At 47.3% G+C, this 24,068-nt stretch overlaps 1 protein-coding gene across 3 annotated transcripts in view; it reads left to right on the top strand.

Moving 5' to 3' along the window:
- LOC139054432 (uncharacterized protein ZK1073.1) overlaps positions 1-24,068 on the top strand; it is a 337,898-nt gene that overhangs the window by 54,136 nt on the left and 259,694 nt on the right. The window contains exons 2-3 of one of the 3 annotated variants that reach the window (XM_070531380.1): positions 19,104-19,145; positions 20,800-20,829. The exons of 1 other annotated variant lie outside the window; for it this stretch is intronic. In XM_070531380.1, coding sequence (XP_070387481.1) covers positions 19,104-19,145; positions 20,800-20,829 — 72 coding nt within the window. The remainder of the gene's footprint in view (positions 1-19,103; positions 19,146-20,799; positions 20,830-24,068) is intronic. One more of the 3 variants, XM_070531381.1, reaches the window with a different exon arrangement.

The following is a 24,068-nucleotide window of genomic DNA, read 5'->3' as shown; positions in this document are numbered from 1 at the left end:
TGCACTCCGGTCGAGCAGCTTCCGCGTGAGCAAGGACAGGTTCTGCTATATAAAAAAAGATAATTCTGGCGGTTGCCAGAACCACCACATTATGAAGAGGCATGCCGTCGTGGATCATGTTGACCAGCTGGAATGCCTTAACGTGCACCCAATGCACGGGCGCTTCTTGCAATGCCAGCCGATACGATTGGTGTGATTTCGCGCCCTCGGGCTTAGCAGCGCAACGGCGGCGGCTCACGTCCCCGCGCTGGCCACGCTGACTGCGCCAGACGCTTGACTGTACGAGCGTCCACTTTTTGCTGGGGTAGCGCAAGTGCGCCGCGCGTTCCCGCTGCTATCATAACTCTTGGCTTACTCGAATACAGCGGCGCACTTAAAGGGACACTAAAGGTTACTATTAAGTCAACGTGGACTGTTGAAATATCATCCCAGAAACCTCGAAACGCTTGTTTCGTGCCAAGGGAAGACTTCTTTTTAGAGAAAACGCGTTCTGAAGCGTCCGCGTACCTCTAGCGCAGTTCAATTCGCCCGCCTTCCGATTGAGAAGTACTAATATCATGGTCTCATAGTGACGTTGCGCCATCGGTGAGTAGAACGGCGTCCGCAGACGGCGCTACGGCTTTTCTGCGCAAAACGCAAACGCGCGGCCAGAAACAGCCAAGACAGAGCCGACAGTAGAGCGAAAGCGGAAGTATGGTGGCTATAGCGGAAGGAGAAACGCGCGACCATAAGCTGGTATTTCATTCTATGACGCAAACTTCGACGCTCGTCGCAATGGACCCTGACAACGACAGATTGGCTCGCGATGCTGCGATCAACTTCAGCGATTTGAGCACTGACGAGCGCGACCTGCTGCTGAGGGCTCGCGCTGCCGATATCGTTGCGTACTACGACGGTGGCCTCGACACCGGCTCTCGGGAGCGGGAAAGCAACGAGGGCTTCCCACGACATCACATGGACGTGGCATTCTCTGTGCTTGTTCCAAATGAAAGTTTCGCGAGCCAGCAGAACCCGCACAGCACGACGCGATAACGAAACTACTCAAACTCCAAAGCGTGCGCGGCGCAGAGTCGAGCGAAAACGAAACCTTTCGACCACCCATACTATTCAAGAGTAACGTCAAAATGTTATTTTTTCTTAGAATCGAATAGACGTAGACAAGCAGCATTTTCTTCCGTCTTATAATCGAATGAAATGATATTTTTAATACGAGTAGTTGAGTATTAGTAACACAAATTATGAGGAGTGCTTTCGTCATCGGGCTGGTACTGGAATGTCGCTGGGGGGTCTCAAATTGTGTCATGCATTTACGTCAATTTATTGGTTACTAAAGCTCTGTTCGCGATTATATTGACGTCTTAGACGTTCTAGAACATTGCTCTACCACTTTAACTTGACTTTCTGGTAAACTTTAGTGTCCCTTTTAGGTCGCGGCCACTGAGTAGCGATCACTTTCGCCTCCGCGCGTACCCACGAGAGACAGCGCGCACTTCTCCCACTCAGCTCCGAAGCCTAGGGTATCCAGGCTGCCTTGATTGGCGCTCACTCCCTCTCGCCGCACGCGCACTGATACACGGTATCGATGATGTTGAAGATTTAATGACATCCCCTGTGAAATGAGGCGGTGACGAAGTTACCGAGCCTGCTTGAGTTAATCGGAAATGCTATAAACGCCTTTCATTCTAGCATTTTTGCATACATCTCCTTAGTCTTTTTTCTTGTCCTCAAAATCAAAGCTTCTCTGTGTTCCTTGTACTGTTACCTGTGCGAATAATTCAACTCTGGCACTCCACGTGATCTGGCGGAGACCGCAGCTGTTGAGTTCGATGGGGCGGCTCCACAGCAGCAGGCCACAGCAACATAGAGACCCACCCCGGCTAATTACACTCACCTCTTACCACGGCTAATTACACTCGTTGTTTAGTATATCCGTTGTTTCTCACTATCGCTATGCATTCTCGACATGACATGGTATCACTTAACGCCATTGTCATGTTTATGCGACACTTCCAAGTCACCTAACCAACCGTTTCTCTCTAGAACTGGTCACAAGATACCCAGATCCGAGATATGCGAAATCCGTTTGAATTCTTCTAAGAGCTCGTCTTCTAAATCCAACGTGCACGGAACCGTTGCGTAACGTGGTGGTGAAGCTAGGATACCTGGCTGGTATCACTTGGCATGGGACAGAAAACGGTTGCTTTAACGAGGCCGCAGAGGGGTCTTGCGATTCTCGTGTTAAGTGAAGGTTCATTTGTGGCGTTCTTTTGTGACCGACATGCACTGCGCATATCTAAACGTGATGCACCGTTTCGTCTTACCTACTCGCCTATTTTTATCCGACGGCGAAAATTCGCCTGGAGTGTCCACCTAATCGCTATCACAACGGAATTAAGTTCCAAGCGTAACATGGAGCGACAATTTGAGTACATTGTGCGCTGAACACGCATTTATTGAGCTTATCCTCGCGCGCAACGTAGTTCCTCAAAACGGTTCACCTATCCTTTCATGGTTTGACCCGCTTGATTGCAGCAAATACAATGGATTTAAAGTACACATTGGAAGCCGAGACCTCAATTCAAGTACAGGAAGCGCGGCTCGTAGAGCCGATCAGATGTTTCCACTGCCATCGGCGCTGAACGAGCTCGCCACCAGCGCTTTTCGAAGGGGCCCGAAAGGGCGCCGCCAGGGGGCGTCGTTCCAGCCTGCTTGCTCAGAGTTGGTTTGGATTTTGTGGCGAATGGACGTGCTTTTCGGGGCTCCGTGGCGACGACGAAATCATAAGTTTTTGTGCATGCTTTGAGCTTGCTTCTGTTTTTATTTGCTGTTTTTTTGCATTTAAATAGTAATTGGGAGTTTTTCCGTTTCTTTCCTTTTTTTTCTTTGTCTCTCGTATTTCGGGTGCGCGGGTGTGCTTCGTGTACGTTTGTTTTGCAGGATGATTAGAGCGTCCTTTCGTGCCCCGTGTTCCAACATGTGCAGCCGAGTGGGACGTTGAGTGACTTTGTAGTCTTTAAGTAGTAGCTCGGAAGTGGCAAGAGAAATAGCTATTAGTGGTTTTACTGTGCGTGTTTGGCAAAAAAGTGAGAGCGTGACCGCGTGGTTGAGCGCGTCATTCCTTTGGTCTCCGCGGCATTGATTGTTTTTGAAACAGTGGTGAGAGTTGCTTTGCGGCATTTTGAGGATTTGAATCCTGTGCGTATCGGTTTTTTCTAGAAGGCACGTGCTCTGCATTGATATAGTATTATAGTATTTGCAAAAAGCCGTGCAATACATGGCGAGAAAGCCGGTAAAGCAGGCAGTACGGGGGGCGACCCTCAAGGCAGATGAGGAGACATGTGAGAATGGAGAGGGCGTCGAATCAACCGGCACACAATGTGATGTCGAAACTAGGCTGCAGAAAATGGAGAGTTTCCAGGAAGAGCTTCTCAAACAGGTGCAAGAGCTCAAAAATGAGCTAAACACGGAGCGTGAGGCACGGAAGGTAGTTGAAAAGAGACTGGAAGCAGCCGAGGAAAAGCTGAACAGGGCCGCCATTGTGACCGAGAATGTGCGTGACAATGGAGCGCAGACCCCCGACGCGACAGGCGCGGGAGGGTCAAGGCGGAACCGCATGGCGCGATTTCAGGCGCGATTGACGCGCGCGTCATTTTGACGCGTGCCCAGCATAATCCGTCACGAAATCGCGCCGCCGCGTGCTGCTGCTCGGAGTAGAAAAAAAACGCGTCGCGCGGCGCGTCCACCAATCAGAGTTCAGGCAAGTCACGTGGCATTTGGTCACGTTGTATTTTGGTTCTTTTTTTGCCACCAGATGGCCCTGCTCTCCGCGCATCTCTAAAGCCCCTTGATAATTTGAAAGTAGTGACACTCTCCTCCTCACGGTGCTTTCCTCCTCGATTCTCCTCGCCCGCCGGCTGCGCACGGCACGCTATTCCTCCTGGGCTCCCTCGGACGGGCCGCAGGATTCTATGGAGGCGTGTTATATTGGGCCAGTTGCGCGCCCCAGTGGGGTTGAAAATTTTGAGAAATGCTAATAACAGCATCGATAATGCTGGAGGCAACGTTTGTGAGGAGGCTGGTTTTTTCTTAAAGCCGTATGAACGCGGCATACTGATTTAAAGGGAGCTCTGAGGCGAGTTCTATACTCCAGACGATTTTTCTGCCACATGATCAGATGCTTTACTTCGTGCTTCTGGTCTAGTATTGCTTGTGACACATCCCTTTGTGTGTGGCTTATGAAGCGAAAGCCTTAGACCTCTGTTTCAAGGTCCCGTTGTGAGCTACAGAAAATATCACGTGACCGAAGGAAGGCGGGAAGCGAACCAAAGCATGTGCAGCCGCGTATAAGAGATGATTAATGATTACCAAAGTAATGATTGATTAGTGATTAGATTGTTGTTCATGCAGCCTAATCTACCCCAATCGGTCTTAATACCCTTTCATCAACACTTCACCCTAATCCACCATAATCCGCCTTAATTCTCCTCCACGCACCTAAATCTTTATTCATGCATCTTAATCCTTCGTAATGCACTCTAATCCACCTTAATATTCTTTAATACACTCTAATCAACCTTAATCCTCCCTAATCCACCTTATGTCAACCACTAATGATTCATTAATTAACTTGGGTAATCATTCTCTCATACAGGGGTGGACATGCTTTGGGTCCCCTCTGGCCTTCCTTGGGTTACGTGATACTTCCAGTTTAGAACGCGACCTTGAAACATAAAGATCTAAAGGCTTTCGCCTTAAAACTTAAAAGCTCAATTTTGACTAGTGAACGCTCATCACCTGCAATACTACGGGGATACTTGCCACTAATTTTTTCAGGGCGCAAAGCAGAATCAACAATACTGCGCTTCCGACTGAATAACAACAGTTAGCGACGTGCGAAGTGATGGAGCCACCCCAGAATATTAAGCATACTGAGGACAACCGCAACAAAAACGCTGGTGAGCAGGCCGGAAGAATGATAAAAAAATGCAGCATTACGGGATGCTTTGCTACGAGCTATAAGAAAGACTCCTCAGCTCGCAAACAACGCTGTTCTTTCTCAGAACAAAGTTGCTTCGGCCAATGTCATGCAGCCACTGCTTCCTACGCAAGCCGTTACGCTTTCGTTGTGGTGTCATAAAAACGGCATAACCATCTTCAGGCTTCTTGCTGCAGTTATATGCGCAACAGCCCGGCATAGCGCTAGCACATAGACCAGAAACACTGCGCACAACGTTCGCTACGCCGAGCTAAAGCACCGAGCCAGCCGTGCTCAGGAGGAAAATGGCGCGAACGAAAAAGAGAAACACAAGCAAAACTCAAAATCCGCGCGTTTCCAAGGGCAACGGCAGGGAGACCAATCGTCGTGCAGAAAAACGGGGGCAAAACTGGTTGCCGCGGGGAGGACACGCAAGGGGTGAGGAGGAGGCGAGGAGGTCGCGCGGCGGCGGCAGAGTTCAAAGAGTGGCGGTACTTTCAAATTATCAAGGGACTTTACGCATCTCGACGGAACCTCCTCGGCAGAATTTTTTTTTTCTCGGCAGAACTGGCGCGCGCGTCGAGGAAAACATGTGCTACCGTGATTTCGTTCGCGCATCGTGTTGGTTCGCGCATCGTGTTCACCTAAAATGAACAAAGCAACCTTTAACGAGGCCCTAATAACTAAAGTGGAGAAGCGTCGCGTCTCATCGCTAATACTGGCAAGACAATTTGCTAATAATACCAGTGTATGGTGCTCGCTCTCTTCTCAACCAGGCAGGCCGCACCCACATGTACCTCTTGACCCGCATTTTTTCTTGCTTCAGTATCAGCATCCCCCTTAATAGTAGCAATCGCCTCTTCTGCTCGGTAGTAAGCGGCCGACCCTCCTTTTTATATGTGAAGTTGTAAACAAGCAGCGGCTTCTCAGCATGCGGACGGTACATAGTCGCAGTTTCGCACACAATATTGCTGCTTGAAATTAAGCTTGACAAGTACACTTGGGAAAGAAATGTCGCTGTCTAATTACACTCAGATTATTTTTATTGTAGTGTTCTGTAAGTTTAAGGGCATATTATATATGCGGTAACAGAGACAATACATGTCGTTGAGAGTTATGTTGTCTGGCAACCCGGAAAACGCGGCGCGAAAGCGCCGCTCCTTTTTTTTCGTACGGGTGCTCGCGCGTCGGCGGCAACGCGGGCGTTTGCCGCTCGTCGCGTTTTTCGCTCGCGAAAAACGCGCCATGTGGTTCCAGCTTTCAGAGAAATACGTGGAACGCTGGCAGGGTGATGATGGGTTAGCTGGAAAGAGCAGCACCTACCTTGAGGCCGCTACGCGGAAAAAGCAGGAGCCGAGGGGACAATGCCCCTGGTCGAGTCCGAATCACGTGGAAAGTGACAAAGGGAAGCAGGGAGAGGTAGGAGAGAGTGAAAGGGTGATTATTGCAGGCGATTCAAACCTGGCTTGGTGCTCAAAAGCAATTGTGGAGAGGGTGAAAGGCGACAAAAGAGTGGCGCTAGGGACATTTCCAGGGCGCACACTGGGTGCTGTCATGGAGCGAGCAAAAGAAAAGCTCGCGGAAAATGCCCACGTGCGCAACCTCGTCATAGTAGCAGGTGGCTAAATGACGTCCTAAACAGGAAAGGGCCAGGACTAGCCCAGCGCTTAGCGAAGGGGGTGGACGACTTGCGTGAGCTATCCCCTCAGGTGCAGATCGTGGTGTGCACGGTGCCGGAGGTGCCTGTGCGTGACAGTCACGTACAAAGAGCCGTAGTGGCTGCTAATGAGGCAATATGGAAAATGAGCCGAGAGAAAGGCTTCGAGGTTGTTGAAGTAAACAGGGAAGTGAGAAGTTGCGGTGGTTTTAAACGAGACGGGATCCACTTCAATTACAGGTTAGCACGAGAAGTGGGCTGGCGACTTGGTGGTCGCGCTGTTGCTTTTTTAGGGGGCCCGTGGGCGCTCAGGAGATCAGAGTAGATAGTAACGAAGAAGGTCCCCTAGGGGAACATCAGAAGAGCATCGCCGTCGATAATAGAAAAAGGAGGAAAACAAGAAAAAGAGCTCGCCATGCAATAGGTTACGTAAACATGCAGGGCGGCAGAAGCAAGGAAAAGTGGGCAGAGATTGAGGAGCAGTTACACAGAGAACAAATAGGGGTGTATGCGGTTACAGAAACGCACCTTAGAGACGCAGAAGTGCCACCAGTTATTGACAATTATGTTTGGGAAGGGTGCAACAGAACTAAGTCGGAAAGAAAGGGAGGGGGAGTCGGAACGCTCATCCATCAGGGAGCCAAATGGAAAAGAGTAAATTCACAATGTCAAGAGCATCTTTGGTTATCAGGTACAATGAGTGGGAAAGAAACTTGGGTGGGCGTTACGTATTTGTGGACTGGAAAAAATTGCACAGGGAAGAATAAAGAGTTAGTGGAATGCATAAGCGCTGATATTAAGGGTTTCGGGAGTGGTGCTGAAATTGTCTTATTAGGTGACATGAATGCCCACATACAGGATTTATATGGCAATACTGACAATAACGGGAAGTCAATGCTGGACCTTTGTGAGCAAAATAACCTCGTGATCGTGAATTCAGGGCCTAAGTGTGAAGGACAGATCACGTGGGAAGTGGGAAACCGGCAATGGACCATTGATTACTGTCTGATGACAGAAGGAAGTCATGATAAGTTGAGAGAAATGGTCATCGATGAGGAAGGGTTTAGCAGAATAGGGAGTGACCATAAACGCATCATATTGAAAATGGGATATGTGGTTGGGAAAGAGAGCAAGGAGAGCAAAATGGCCAGTCCAAATTTGGACGCTGAACAAATAGCAAATACAGTCACTAGAGTTGAGGAAGAACTTGGCAAATGGCCAAGTAAAGAGTGGGAATATGGTGAGCTTATAAGTGTAATAAAGACAGAAATACGGAAAGAGAACCAACATGTTCGTTGGAAAGGAAAAAAGAAACCGAAAAGCTGGTGGAACAAGGAGATACGAGAAGCGATCGCCGAACGACAGAAAGCATCTCGAGAGCACAGGCAGGTAAAGAAGGCGCAGTTGCCGAAGGATGAAGTAACTAGTAAATGGGAAATATACCGGGAGAAAAAGTCTATGGTTCAAATACTGGTGCAAGCAAAATTAAAAGGTGAAAGTGAACGTTGGTTGTCAGAAATACGTGAGAAACAAAAGGCCGCACCTAGAGTATTTTGGAACCACAAAAAATTATTAGGCAGGAAATCAACAACAATACAACAACATATCCTAGACGAAGATGAAAACAGACTCGAAGGAGAAGCGGCAATAAATTACATCCGAAAAGCAACAGCCGAATCTTTCCAAAGCAATGACGAGGTTATACTTGTTGAAAAAAAGAGCATGAAAGAGACCCAAGGGGAAAAGCAGCTGATGCTAACAAATTTAAACTGGAAGAAAGCGGAAGAGAAAATTCCTAAGCGTACAGCCACAGGGCTAGACGAGGTTCCCATTAGGCTGATAAATGAACTATGACCAAAAAGTAAGGAAGCTCTGGCGAAAGCAGTGGAAAGAACTTTGAAAGATAGAAGAATACCAGACAGTTGGCGACAAAGTAGAAGGAATTTGATTTATAAAGGAAAGGGGGAGAAAGACAGAATTCACTCGTATAGACCGTTGACCATTACATCGGTAATATACAGGCTAGCAATGCAGGCAGTCAAATTAAAGCTTCAAGCATGGACAGAGAATAATGGCATTTTGGGGGAGCTTCAGAATGGCTTCAGAATAGGTAGGCGTTTGGATGACAACTTGTTTGTTCTTACTCAGTGTATTGAAATATCAAAAGCAGAAAGCAGACCGTTGTATGTGGCCTTTTTAGACATTACAGGAGCCTAGGACAACGTGGACCGCAACATTTTGTGGGATATCCTGGAAGGGGAAGGCTTAGGTAACGATTGTATACAGCTTTTGAGAGAGATTTACCTAGAAAATACCGTTTGCGTTGAATGGGAAGGGATGAGGAGCGAGGAGAAAGTTCGAATAACCTATGGCTTACCGTACCAAATCCTGAACAGGGAGGAGGAAAAGCAGGCTGACACAATAATCCGAACCGCTTTCAAAGCTGCTCTGGGCCTGCCTAAATGTACTTCAACGGAGCGCATGTTAGCTTTGGGAGTGCACAATACTTTCGACGAACTGAGGCAAGCCACCCTGATGCGACAGAGGGAGCGCCTCAGCTTCACAAAAACTGGTAGGGCAATATTGGCTAGACTCAATATCCCAGCATACCCCATTTATCTCACAGAGCAGGCCGTACCTCTCCCTCCTTCGATGAGATCTAAAATTACAGTAGCCCCAATTCCAAAGAATGTGCATCCAGAGTACAACAAAGAAAGGCGCAAAGCACGTGCACAACACATTCAATCAGCCTACTCTAACAACCATAGGTACAACACGTACTACACGGACGCAGCTCTGTATGCAGAGACGACCGGGCAGCGCTACCAAAGGAGGTACGCCCTGGCAGTCGTGAACGCTGTCAGCCAACAGCAAATTACCGCGTCGGCCACGGCGGGATCCCCAACCTCGGCCGAAATATTAGCAGTGGCGATCGCACTCGCTCACGCGGAGCGTTCGCAAAGGGACTCGGTCGTGGTCACGGACTCCCAGGAGACATGTCGCATGTTTCTCAAGGGGCACGTGACTGCGGCTAGCCTCGCGATAATCCCGAAATCCTTCAACCACCATCATCGCCTACTCTGGTGCCCGGGCCACGCGGGGGTACAGGGGAATGAAAAGGCTAACGCGTTAGCTCGAGGGTTCACTAACCGAGCGACGGCGTCCTCTTCTAACCCCAACCACCCGCACTACCCATCACAAAATTCCACCAATTTAAATGCCAAAGACATCCTTGCTCATCAGCGTGGAGTCCGAAGAAAATACCCGCCGCCTCACCCACAACTTAACGGGGAAGAGGCCGCCGATTGGCGTAAAATACAGACCGGGGTGTTCCCCCATTTAAAATTGCTAAACGCCATGTATCCCACTCGTTATAGGGCCAACTGTCCTTGGTGCGGTGGCATACCTACTCTAATGCACATAACCTGGGAGTGCACTAAGCACCCTCATAGGCCAAACACCAGTAGGACAATGGAGCAGTGGAAGGCACAGCTCGCCCGCTCCGATCTGGCAGGACAAAAGTCCTTAATTAGCCAGGCCTGGCAGGCGGCAGAGGCCAGTGGGGCCCTGGACTGAGAGGCTCCGACCACCCCTCCTTCAAATCTTTACAATCACAATAAAGTTTCTCTCTCTCTCTCTCATATCAACAAGGGACTGAGGCAGGGGTGCCCTTTATCCCCGCTGTTGTTTATGATGTACATGGTGAGGATGAAGAGGGCGCTAGAAGGAAGTAATGTCGGGTTTAATCTCTCGTACAAACAGGCGGGTACAGTAATAGAGCAGCAACTCCCAGGTTTATTTTATGCGGACGACATTGTGTTGCTAGCTAACAAGCAAAGTGATTTGCAACGTCTGGCTAATATCTGTGGACAGGAAGGCAACGATTTAGGTTTGAAGTTTAGTGTTAGAAAATCAGGTGTTATGGTATTCAATGAAAACAGTGAACAGACAGTGGAGATACAGGGCCAAGAAATACCTCGGGTAACAGAATATAAATACCTTGGTATATGGATAAACGAAGGCAATGGATATGTGGAAACACAGGAAAAAACCATAACAGTAATGGGGAAGAGAAATGCAGCCATAATGAAGCACAGAGCGCTATGGGGATACAATAGGTACGAGGTCCTCCGAGGTATGTGGAAAGGTGTAATGGTTCCAGGACTTACTTTTGGAAATGCGGTTGTTTGCTATAAATCAGGGGTACAATCAGGACTCGACGGGAACCAAAGTCAGTTGGTCGCCTCGCATTGGGCGCTCACGGGAAGACTACAAATGAAGCTGTGCAGGGTGATATGGGCTGGACTAGTTTTGAAGTCAGGGAAGCTTGCAGTAAAATTGAGTATGAAGAACGGCTGAGGAATATGGAAGAAATTAAATGGGCTGGGAGAGTGTTCAGGTATCTGTACAGAAAAAACCTTGATTCACAGTGGAGGAAAAGAACTAGGAAGCTTACCAGCAAGTATGCGGCCTGTAGGGTGGACAACACAACAACAAAGGTCAAGCGAAAAGTCAGAGAAGCTGAATTAATCTCATGGGTGGCGGCAATGTAAAAGAAACCTGCCATGAGTAACTACTTAAGAGGAAAAAACGAAATCAGGAAAGAAACCATTTATGATAACTCAAAGGGAAGCTCATTACTTTTCGAAGCGAGATCAGGATGCCTTAGAACACGCACCTATAAAGCGAGATATAAGAAGGAAGAAGAAGCATGTGCTTGCTGTGGTAAAGCTAGGGAAACTACGGAGCATCTTTTATTGGAATGTGAAGACGTCTACCCAGCGGTCGATTTAGGCACCACTGGCCTCCTTGAAGCCCTTGGGTTCAGAGGGAGCAGTGGTAAAGCAAACATGTCCGCAATAGACATTAATAAGAGGCGACTGGAGGATTGGTGGAAGAAAAGTAGGGAAGCGACAAAAGACGGAGACGTACTAAAGCACAGTTCGCAATAGGGGATCAGAAAATTTGGGCGTGGTAGTTCATAGTGTTTTTTTGTGTCTTTTTTATTGTTTACCCTAGGTAGAATATTAGGCAGTATAGTAGCAAGAGCTTGGTGGCGCAACCCACCGCCGCGTTCCAAAGGGGACGCTCATAACATCCATCCATCCATGCTGGCTCGGGCGGGTCCTCGAAGGACCGCGCCGTTCAGTTGGACATTATGGACAAGTGCTTAGCCGCCCTCCGATTTGTATTGGTAGTTTCGTTTCCAGCATCATTACTCTAACGGGTGCATCTTAAGACAAGCTTTTATTGTGCAAAAAACGGTCTCTGTTCTATCTGGCCTTACCATATCATGTGTGCCTCTTTTGCCATTACTGAAACGAGAGAGAGTGACAGATACAACAAACTTGAGAGTCGGAACTCACATGGGCGTTTTATTGCGATAGCAATTATATGGGCAATCCAGGTGCATTTCTGCCATGGCTGTCGCCGTTAGGTTCCGTATAAAGTCCGGGGGCAATGAGCGCCGTATGATGTGCAATGAAAAGCGTGCGAGCCCTTGTTAGTAGCTCAATCTCACGCACGCAAAGGAGGGAAGCGCGCCCTCTTCCGCCGCGCGCAAGGCTTCGGAGGGAGGGTAGGGAGGAATGGGGCGCTTTCTAATTCGGGCCGCACGGGCGGCCCCTGCCCGGACCGCTACATCTTGAAACAAGCCATCTGCGACAGCGCCAAAGCCCACCGTGCGCTTTGATTCCGCGGCTTAGTTCGCGTTGATCCAGCCTATTGACAGCGAGCTTCCGCGGTCATCGAGTGAGATGCGTTCTTGTTTGCTTGTGCGCGCGTGGCAGCTTGACTGTTAATTTAGTTAGCATGCCTATGTTCTCAAGTTTACGCGGCCCATAAAACTGCTATCCTTACTTCGTATACCTGTTCGCTATAGCAATGGATGCTTCGCTTTTAGGGCGAAACTGCAACATTTTTGGGTGCCCTTTGCCATTGAAGCGCACATTCAGGGCCATACAACGTTCGACAGAATGCCAATGTTATGAATCTTTTTTCTCACTGCGGAGCTTGAGAATACCGCAGCCACGTGCCCTCCACATCAATTACCGAGTTTCAGTAACGCGCCCTCCAACTCTGCATGCGCCGGAGCCGTGTTTACTGAAGGGCTGCAGAGCTGCTTGCTCTCCGCAACGACTCTCTAGCTTATATAGATAAAGAAGACCTGTCATGGTCGGACAATGCTATTCGCTTTAAGACCAAATAAATTGGACCCTTTGTCAGCAAGATCGTTTGATTTGGCTGTTCAAAAAACGTCGCGGGTCCCCGCGAATGTTTGCGATGGTGGTTGCGTAAATTCGACGCCAGGAGATTGGAATGTTATAGCTTTACGTTATCGCGACTCTGGCCGATTACTACACGTTCCCTAAGCCTATTACAAGTTTTCAGTTCATGAAGAGGTTGAAGGTGTTCCAAGGCTATAGGACAGGCAGGCCTTTTCGAACTGGTTGAGGGAATTTCTAAGCAACTGGCCGGCTTGCGGCTACCTTGCATGTTTATATAGCAAACTGTAAAACCAATATTAGGAGCCTCTGTGCGTGGTCGTTTATTAACTCCTTGTGTTTCAGCTTTGGTCCTTGTCTTGCGTGTGAGTTCCCGGGATGCAGGCCTCGCCGTCAATCGACTACCTGTACGCGCTCACTAAAGTGTATTCTGTCACGCGCGTGAACAGCTCGCACTTCCCGATTGATGTCAATGATTGTAAAGTTCATTAGCGTTCAAACCACCCTGTTTACTGCAAACACTGCTTTATCAGTATGGGACCTCTGCCTTTCAAACTCTGGCACCGTGCAAACCACGATATATGCACTCCCTCGGAAACCGCCCTGAGTTCGCTGTCCCACTTGTCTTGGCGATCTTTTCCTCCTATCCTGTAGCTCATCAATTCTACATGGCCCCTCCTCCCCCCAAGAAATGAACACCACCAAGAGCAGTAACGTTGGGAGAATTAGTTCACATTGATGAGCGGAATCGACCAGTGGAAAAACACTAAGAAGGACAGGAAACGCGCTGCAATCAACTCATATTTATTGAAACGATAGCCCCCGACATCGAACCTGTAGTGCATGCGTCCACCCCGCCACCTGACAGTCTGTGAATACGGAGTGGTGGGTTCAGTTCTCTTTAAAAGCATTTTTTCAAGCGGCCCCGAAAATATGGAGAGAACGGAAATAGGCCAATAATTGCTTACGTTATTTATGTCTCACATATATTTTCTCCTTTCTCATGTTGGTTGGGTTAATACTTCTGGTTATTGTGACAGGTTAAACATTGACGCCGGAGCGATGGTGCCTCCTATAAATTTTGTTGGTCGTATTTAGAAGTTAGGGGAGAAAGGAAAGAGCGCGGCAAGCGTGTCCCGAAATACGGTGTGATTCACAATGGCGGACTGTATTGAGCCGTGTGATACGACGCCAGAGCACATGCATCCAAGCACTGCGGCAATAGAACAAGAAAGTTTCACCTTACCCCTTTTTAAAAGTTCAAGCACATGTAGAAACTTGAACTGCTTAAACCACAATTTACGAAAAACCACCTTTTACGACAAAAAAAAAACTGATTCCTCATTAAGCCACACTGCATAAAACCGGCTTTATCTTATGCATAGCACACCAATTAGACCAGCATTATGTGAATGCACATAGTATGCTTATACTAGGTTCGTTATGTGAAACTTTACAACTATGTGTTTCTTGAAGGAAGTCGACAATTGCTCACCACTATGATCTGTACCGCGAACTACTCGCACATTCACTTGTCAGTTACTCGGCGTGGTATTCCATATCCAAAGAAATATTAGCCATGCCTAATTTCTTGGCAGCAACGATAACTGCTTGCCTAACGCACGACGATCGTCACAAGTCGACATGCTCGGGTCGCGCTGACAGTCGTAGGGGTTACTTCGCTGGTTGCCACTCCATGCACGTTAACCACCTCCTTCCTCGCTCGTCCCCTCAGCTTCCGGGGTCAAACCGGACTTGCGTCTTGCTTCGAGTTTCACTCCTGCATAGCAGGGCGAACGTGTGAACAAAGGGTTTCGTTTTTTTAACCTTCTTGTGCACAAAACACGAACATTTGGGAACTGGGAATCACGGAAGTGGAACAATTGAAAACAGAAACCCCGGAAGCGGAAGCCTCGGAAACAGAAACCTCGGAAGCAGAACTGACGTGAGAGACGAATCAGGTAATAGCGGCGCAAATCAAAGGTTGGCGCTACGTAGCGAAAGCGGCCAGGGTCGATGCAAATAGGTCGCGAAGCTTCGGGTGAAAAGTGGTTCAGTACAAGTTGTCACGACATCAGCAAGGGGAGTTATGGGAGCAGCGATTGAAGCGGGAGTATGTTTGGAGGGAACAAACATTTGGAAAGTGTTTCTTTATTTCAAACGCGACACAGATTCATTCAACGAAACTAAAATTCGTGGTCAATTTTATATATTCGTCAGTAGTTAAGAAAATACAATTGTATTTAATTTTAATATAATCAATAAATACATTTCTTTTCAGCGCCCATTGTTACAGGGGGCGTTGACGCCGCTGTCACTCGCAATGCATTGCACCTCTTGAAATGCGCAGAAAGGCGCACTCGTAAAGTTCACCTGTTGAAATACGCCCACCTCACGCGTTGTGCTTTTTTGCTTGTCGATGTTTGTCTGAATTTGCTGACGCAGGTAGCTTCATAGCTTCTTAACCCTTTCAGTCAAAAATAGTGAGTTACGACCGCCAGATGATTGTTTAGTTGTTTTCGTTCGACTGTGCTGGCCGACGGGCTTGGCATCCGACGATAGAATCAGCGCTCTACACCTAAAGCTTTCGTCGACCTCTAAAAAAAGTATATTCTGTGCAGGGGTGCGATTTCGACAACCGTACGGCTGGCCTTTTCCTGCATCGCTTTCCGCGCTGAAATCTCAAAACGCCCATCAAGTCGAATGGCGGGGCACTTTAATATATAGCTCTAAAGGCAGGCCAACAAAAATTTCGCGCCTTCGAAAACAAAATGACGTCGCTTGTGTTTTTAACGGATGTGGCGTCAGATTATTTTTTCTTCCGCCGGAAGTGTTCCCTCCACGTACAGATGGCGGTAAGCCCCATGAACCGCCATGTTTGGAACGTATCGGCTCCTATGGAAGCTTCGCTACCAGGCATATTTTCCTTGAAGCGGCGGTGGGGCGTGGACAGTGGGGCTTTAGTTGCTCTTTTCTGCTCACGTATCCCAACGATACAGTGGAGGCGACACACAGCTCACACCAGTGCGAGGCCACCGAGAGCCTCGGAAAAGCGCCCACAAAGCCGAGCTCGCATGAAAGCCATTGATGCGACGTGGTGGCTACGCTGTTGCGCCCGAGGGGTCCCGGCCGCATCTCGATGTGGGGCGAAACCGCCCGTGTATCGTGCATTGGGTTAAAGAACCGCAGGTGGTCAAAACTAATCGGAAGCCCGTCACTACGGTGTGCCTCATAATCGAATCGTGGTTTGGGCGCTGAAAACAGCACAAGTTGGTTTTAATTTGGTGCGACAAGAGATTAAGCAGTTCATGAGTCACGGTCATCCCTAAGGCGTTCACAAGATGCCATCGAACGAAGCCTGCGCGACAAAGATTTCTGCTAGATATCCGGAATACGCGTAAATGGTGTTGAGTTGCATGGTCGGTCCTCTGCCGCGGAAGTGCCGCATCCTCTCTGCACCTGTTTGCGCACGCCACCAGCGATGACCAGGCGTTGTCCCACAGCCGTCGCTGGTTCCCCATCTGCTTTCCTTGCCGTCACGCGGGTCTTTCGTGACCAGTGCAACGGAGCTCCGAGCTGGCGGTCCTGGCTTTCATTTTCCGCTTCGGAGACTGCCCTTCGCAACGTTGCCTGGCTACAACGTTGTCTGCTTGGCTACAACGTTTCTCAACTACTTTTATCTTCTGCCTTGTGCTCGCTTTTGCCTCCATACACTCTTAAAACAGTTGCACCCTTTGGGGTGCATATTTGTCCCACAACAATAATCGTCATCTGCCTCGCTTGCGTTTCCTTTCCTGAAAACTCGGCGCTCGCTACTTTCCTGTCGAGAATGCTGCGTCACACTGATAACGCGCATGCCGTTCGTGACTGGAAAGTACCGGGCTCGCAGCGTTAAAGAAAGGAAGCGCGGGCAGCACGGATGACGATTATTGTTGTGGGACAAGATACGCCCCTAAGGGTGTAAATTTTTCTAAGAGTGTACACTCTTAGAAAAAAATTACACCCTTTGGGGCGTATCTTGTCCCACAATAATCGTCATCTGTCTTGCCCGCGTTTCCTTTCTTTAATGCTGCGAGCCCGGTACTTCCCAGTCACGAACGGCATGCGCGTTATCAGTGTGACGCAGCATTTTCGACAGGAAAGTAGCGAGCGCCGAGTTTCCAAGAAAGGAAACGCAAGCAAGGCAGATGACGATTATTGTCGTGGTGCAAATATACACCCCAAAGGGTGCAACCGTTTTAAGAGTGTACTTGCGTCACCAGCTCTCGCATGCTGCGTGGCGTATGCCGGTGGCTTAATTTTATGGAGAATTCTGGAGTTCTCACTAATTTCGGTGCACTGCTGACGTAGTACTTGCCTAGTCTGTAAGAGCACGCAGGCCTTCATATAAATTTTAATCACGTTTTATAGTGCACAGAGGTGTGATACGTTCCAGTCACGGTTTTTGCTGATTGACACACGCAGCACCCTTGTTTGTTTGGATGCTGAAACCTAATGAGGAGCTTCGTATGAATATTAAGATTATGTGCTGTGAAGCATTTCATTGACAGTGTGGGCGGTAAAGGGGCTCACCATTAAAAGGACAATAAAAGCAAATATTATGTCAAGCTGAAGTGATATATTATTGCTTGACAATCTGTAAAGCGTCAATATTATCGCGAGCAGGGCCTTAATAATCGAGAAACTGAGGTAAATGCAGGACACGACTAGAGACTGCCCCGAGACATTCAAGCATTTGCCCGATGACGAAAGCACTCCTAAGTTAAATTCTGTCATTAGTACTCGAGCACACGTTGGAAAAACACATCACTGTATTGTATTACAAGACAAATGCTACTTGCCCAGTTCTATTTCATTTTTAGAAAAAAAATATTTGAAATCACCCTTGAAAACGACGTGGTTGGTCTAACGGTTTCGTTTTCGCTCGACTCTGTGCCACCCACGCCTTCGTGTTTCAATAGTTTCGTTACTGCGTAGTGCTGTGCTGGTTTTGCTGCTCGCGAAACTCGCACAAACTGGAAGTAGCAGAGAATTCAACTTCCATGTGATGTCGCGGGATGCCCGAACGTTCTACGCCACTTAACCAAAAAGTAGCTGTAGCGGTGAATCTGTCTTCGCTCGGTGCCGCCGTCTTTCGAGCGCAGTTTTACTCACCGACGGCAGCAAAGAGCGGTGATGACGTATGCAACGTCACCACTCCCCCGGTTGGGAGGCGGGAGATCTGAATTTAGAAAAAGGTATTTGGACCCTTAAGATGCAATTTTCTTGTAAACCAAGTCCTTTCATGGCCACGAAACAAGCGTTGCGAGGTTTCTGTAATGGTATTTAAAAAGTCAACGTCAACTTATTATTTGCCTTTAACATCCCTGCAAAAACATAGTTTCTTGAACATGCTCGCCTTGCACAACGCTGAGAGGTCATGCTACATGACAGAGACCTTTGAAGGACAGACTCTGCCGACTATTGTCAATTTTAGCTCCACTAAGCTGTGTTATCTTTGCTGCATCAATTGCTCAAATTGGTTTGAAAAATTAGCTTAGTGGTTGACGTTAGGAAACGCTGGCTTAACGTGATAATTGCCAACAGCATATGTGCGTGCGGGTATAACAGCAGGTGCCACATACTCACCTGCTGGTTTCTACCGATCATGTCAACTTGTGGAGTGCTATCAGCGAGGGGGCGCCGATTAAATGCTGGTTTGGTGGCGCCCAAGTAATGACGGTGCAAGGTGTACTGTGAAATATGGCACCCTTCAAATGGCGCCCGATATCTGCAGAAAGGCGAGTAAGCGGGCCAGTTTTCAATTACTTTATACATTTATTCAACCCGAGGTGGTCTAATTTAATCTGGGGACTTCCAATATGGCGCCATTTATGGCCCCTGGGTTGAATTTAATTCATATTTATTACAGGGGCGCCATTCATGCAGTGCGAAAGAAAAATGAAGACAGCAGACAGACAGATACTTTTGCGCTGCATTACTTTCCCAAACAGTCAAGTAGTGCTCGGCCAATTTCATTTTGTGGCAGGCCCGATGCAGGCCCGCAGAAGTAATCTAAGGTGCTTTTCAAGACGCACCTCTCAGTTGCGGCTTGCGGTAATCGTCTATAATTGACCTTGTTCAGGCATATACAAATGTACGTTTGTACGATGCTCACGAAAGTGTCCGACCCGGGCCTGTTGCATTGGAAGATAATAAAATGCACATTCAGAACCAATTCCTTCCTTCTTCTTTTGTCTCTTTTTAGGCTCCAAAGGGGCCTCCAGCATCCAGTAGAAAGTGCCTAAGGGTAACTACGTGTGTGTCGTCATGCTTGCCTATGTCGCGACACTAACTCTTTTTTGTCTACACTGACGTGTTTCTCTTGTGCCTCCCTGTACTACATTCCCGAGTTGCCCTTACAGTGATCTCCTTTAAGGAAATCTCGAGATCGCAACCTTTGCACAATTGGCTCCAGCAGCCTTCCATGCACGCAGCTGGGGTCGTTTTGTTTTGCTCGATAATGATTGCACAAGAAAGCATGCGTGTTCGTTTGCCATGGCTGACTAACTACGGCGATGTCATCCATCCGTCTGCGCTTTCACGCTCAGGCTGAGAACACATGTAATGAGCTACGCAGTCCTTGCCGTCACCTGTCAGAAGATGATCGAGAAGCTCTCTAAGTATATATACGCCTTTTTCCCTACTATTTTTCCGTTCCTAATAAATTAATGGATAAAATGAAAATATCTGTTAGCAACGGTAAGTTTGCTTATCTTCGCAAAACGTTTGATGTATGTCCCAAAAAGCTGCGGCGCAGACGCCGATAGCAATGCCCGAAGGGCTCGATTTGAGGTAACACACATTGGGCTACAATACGGCGTTCGTCATGTAGTTATAATGTTCCGTTGGACTCATCAATAAATGAATCAATAGTTTCTGGCCTCATCCAATTCCGTAAATTTTCCGCGACATCCTTTAGAAAAACAAACGTCGTTTCAAGTAACTCGGATTTTCAATATTGTGAAAAATTTATAATATTAATTCTTTCTTCACTTCTTTTTTACGCAACCATTTCACCAAAATAAATTTTACTTTTTTGAATGGGGGCCAGTAAATAAGTATACAATTTACTTGAAAAACTAAATAGGACTATACGCATACGTTCACCCTAAGCTTGACGCATAGTTTCGCCAAACTTTCTGTGTAAAGGGACATGATTCTGCCATATTAAGCTTTGAAAAACGGTGAGAAGAATTTTAACGGAGACAATGCTAGCGCGAACTTGTGACTTCCCCAGAGATTATGCAAAACATGATCTTCCAGATGTGTCTACGGCATTTACACCGTCTACGCGATGCTATATTTCACTCGTCATAGTTGTTCAGAAGCTACGAACAGTCAGAGAAAGCATGCCCGTCAAAAATTCCCTAATATATTGAGATAGGGAAGATTTTAGCCAATAACGAAGAAACGCCGACAAAACGCAGTGCATAGATGAAACATTCTCCAAGTTGCACTGCTTCGCAAACTGTCACATTTGAGCCCTGTCCTCCGCATTTTTTTTTTGCCAACCCACCTTGATTTCTTCAATCCTGAGCAGTTTTCAATAATTGTGAAGGACCTAACATAATTGCAAAATAGTATTCCTTGGGAGCAGGACATTGTGCAGTCGCAAAGCAGATTCCATGCTCATACGAGTTTTCAGTTGACTATATGACGGGGCGGCCACTGTATAAACGATTAATTTGGATCTCACACGTAAGGGTGCTGACTTTGTGGTCTGTCATTCCTGTAGAGAGAACCCCTCTGCTGTTTCTCAAGGCCGTTGTGCCGTATCAGTCACAGTTGCGTACCACGCCATGCAGATCAATCGTTTTGCACAGCGTACAGTTGTGCGCTCTGGCGCCTGAGTGGCATGCATCCCACGCTGTGACTGACGCATCCCGTTTGCTTGTTTTCAGGACATCCAGGAACACGAGGATTCGATGATGGTACGTACTGCCACAAAGCACTTGCCTCCAATGGGATAGATCAAAAATCTGTGCTTCTCAAGCACCGTCAATGAATGTGGTCACTCTTAGCTAGCCGCTGCACTGAGGCGCATTTATTTCACGCCACGAACTGACACGGGAGCCTTGCGCTTTTTCTATTACTAGCAGACTGCGTGGAGTAGTAGGGCCTCCTTTAATGTCGCGAGAGACTCTCTTTTCGGGGTGATATAGCTAATTATCGTTTGAGAAAAAGAGAAATAAGCACTGCCAGTGGTCAGACGCCATTCAGGACGTTGAATTTCTACAGCAGGTGGGGGTAATGATGAGCCATTGTGGAGCAGCTTCAAATGGCACAGCCAAAGTTTCTGTGCCAAATGTCATTGGCGCCACTCATAAGTAACTCATTTGCTTGATGCCACAAAGCCTGCGTGCTTAAAGAGTGGCCGGCTGTGAATTTTTCTGGCCACGTCACCCTCAATGCAGTGTTCTCATTAGATATTTGAACGTCGCTGTACATGCTTGTACATGCTGTAGAAGCACGTACAAATTGTACATGCTCCTGTCATTGTCGACGTGACATTTGTTAGCTCCTCGGCACGTGCAACGCCAATCCCTTGAATATTGTTCCCGTCCGAGCTCACTTAGCTTCAAATTTTCTTTCTTGTCATTTACCATTGAATTGTGGAATAACCTACATACTCATCTCCGAGAATTGCCACATGAGCGTGTTGTAGACCAAGTTGCCACTTGCAGCTGTCACGGGACAAAGTTTTGGTTCGATAAATTCTCACGACATTCGTGAACTCGCTGAGAACGAGAGCGGGGTTCCCTCGTCGTGTGGGTGCACACGCGAGCCGGTCACACTTTTCACGGGCTGTGCTGCGCAGTGCAGCGTAAACAATGCTCGCGGTCTCGCGCTTTGCAACTGGTGTGCGACTAGGGGTGGTTTCTTGCCTGAAGCAATGGCGCCAAACGATTGGTGTCGCGACGCGCGCATCATTCGCTGCCTGATTGTTGTCCCATGGGTGGCGCGCGCTCCCTCGCCGGGTCGTTTGTAGGTCTGCAGTCTCGCGGGAATGAACTGATAGCTCGGCAATCCAGTCTGCGGCGAGACCTTGTGACTGCACCATTTCTATGAATTTTGTCCACAGTTTGGTAAGTATGGAGTAGTAACCGATAAAGAAAACGAGCATGATTGCAAAAGGGAGGCAGCGACAAATAACTAATTACTCGAGGGTACCAGTCTGTTTCAAGTTCTTTTTGGTCATAGATCTGCTTTAGGGGAACAATCGTTCTACTAAATTGCACTGGCCAAGAAACAACGGGCTCAGCATTGCGGTCCAACACGTGTTTTACATAAACTTTGTAGTCCAACTACTAAAAACATACGTAAACGCGCGAAACATAGTAAACATGCGTCCTCTTATCGAACACACCCAAGATAGAACGGTAGGCGGGTTCAAATTTTTTATATTTTCACTCTTACAGAAAAAAATCTCTAATTTGAAATGTGTGCTCGCAATCGCACTCTTGATGAAGGCTGGACACCGGCCAAGGCGTCGAAATTAAATGCTTGATTTTTCTTTTCTACGTACCCATGCACTTTCTACATACATACATACATACATACATACATACATACATACATACATACATACATACATACATACATACATACATACATACATACATACATACATACATACATACATACATACATACATACATACATACATACATACATACACACATACATACATACATACATACATACATACATACATACATACATACATACATACATACATACATACATACATACATACATACATACATACATACATACATACATACATACATACATACATACATACATACATACATACATACATACATACATACATACATACATACATACATACATACATACGCTCTAATGCTAATCTCCCATCCCCTCTCTGCCACGTTGCCACAATTCAAACACACAGACTTTTAACTTTGACACTGCTAATGCTCACGCATTATAAAAAACGAAATACCGTCGCACTCAATGCACTAGCCTTCATTTTGCAAGCTGCAAATGGTGCTTTCCCGTTCGGCCAGTTTCATCATCATCATCAGCCTGGCTACGCCCACTACAGTGCAAAAGCCTCTCCTATACTTCTCTGACTACCCCGGTCATGCACTTATTGTTGCCATGTTGTCCCTGCAAACTTCCTAATCTCATCCGCCCACCTAACTTTCTGCCGCCGCCTGCTACGCTTCCCTTCCCTTGGAATCCAGGCCGTAACCCTTAATGACCATCGGTTATCTTCCCTCCTCATTACATGTCCTGCCCGTGCCCATTTCTTTTTCTTGATTTCAACTAAGATGTCATTAACTCGCGTTTGTTCCCTCACCCAATCTACTCTTTTCTTATCCCTTAACGTTACACCCATCATTCTTCTTTCCATAGCTCGTTGCGTCGTCCTCGATTTGAGTAGAACCCTCTTCGTAAGCCTCCAGGTTTCTGCCCCGTAGGTGAGTACTGGTAAGACACAGTGGTTATACACTTTTCTCTTGAGGGATAATGACAACCGGCTGTTCATGATCTGAGAATGCCTGCCAAATGCACCCCAGCCCATTCTTATTCTTCTGATGATTTGAGTCTCATGATCCGGATGCGCAGTCACTACCTGTCCTAAGTAGATGTATTCCCTTACCACTTCCAGTGCCTCGCTACCTATCGTAAACTGCTGTTTTCTTCCGAGACTGTTGAACATTACTTTAGTTTTCTGCGGATTAATTTTTAGACCCATGCTTCTGCTTTGCCTCTCCATGTCAGTGAGCATGCATTGCAATTGGTCCCCTGAGTTACTAAGCAAGGCAATATCATCAGGGAATCGCAAGTTACTAAGGTATTCTCCATGAACTCTTATCCCCAATTCTTCCCAATCCAGGTCTCTGAACACGTCCTGTAAACACGCTGTGAATAGGATTGGAGAGATCGTATCTCCCTGCCTAACGCTTTCTTTATTGGGATTTTGTTGCTTTCTGTATGGAAGACTATATATACGGTGGCTGTGGAGCCGCTATAGATATCTTTCAGTATTTTTACATATGGCGCGTCTACACCCTGATTCTGTAATCCCTCCATGACTGCTGAGGTTTCGACTGAATCAAACGCTTTCTCGTAATCAATTAAAGCTATATATAAGGGTTGGTTATATTCCACAAATTTATCTTATCACCTGATCGAT

This window comes from Dermacentor albipictus, chromosome 1 (genome assembly GCF_038994185.2).
Source record: "Dermacentor albipictus isolate Rhodes 1998 colony chromosome 1, USDA_Dalb.pri_finalv2, whole genome shotgun sequence".
In the NCBI taxonomy this organism is placed as follows: Eukaryota; Metazoa; Arthropoda; class Arachnida; order Ixodida; family Ixodidae; genus Dermacentor; species Dermacentor albipictus.
The sequence above is the reverse complement of the archived record's forward strand: the minus strand, read 5'-3'. Positions and strand labels throughout refer to the sequence as shown.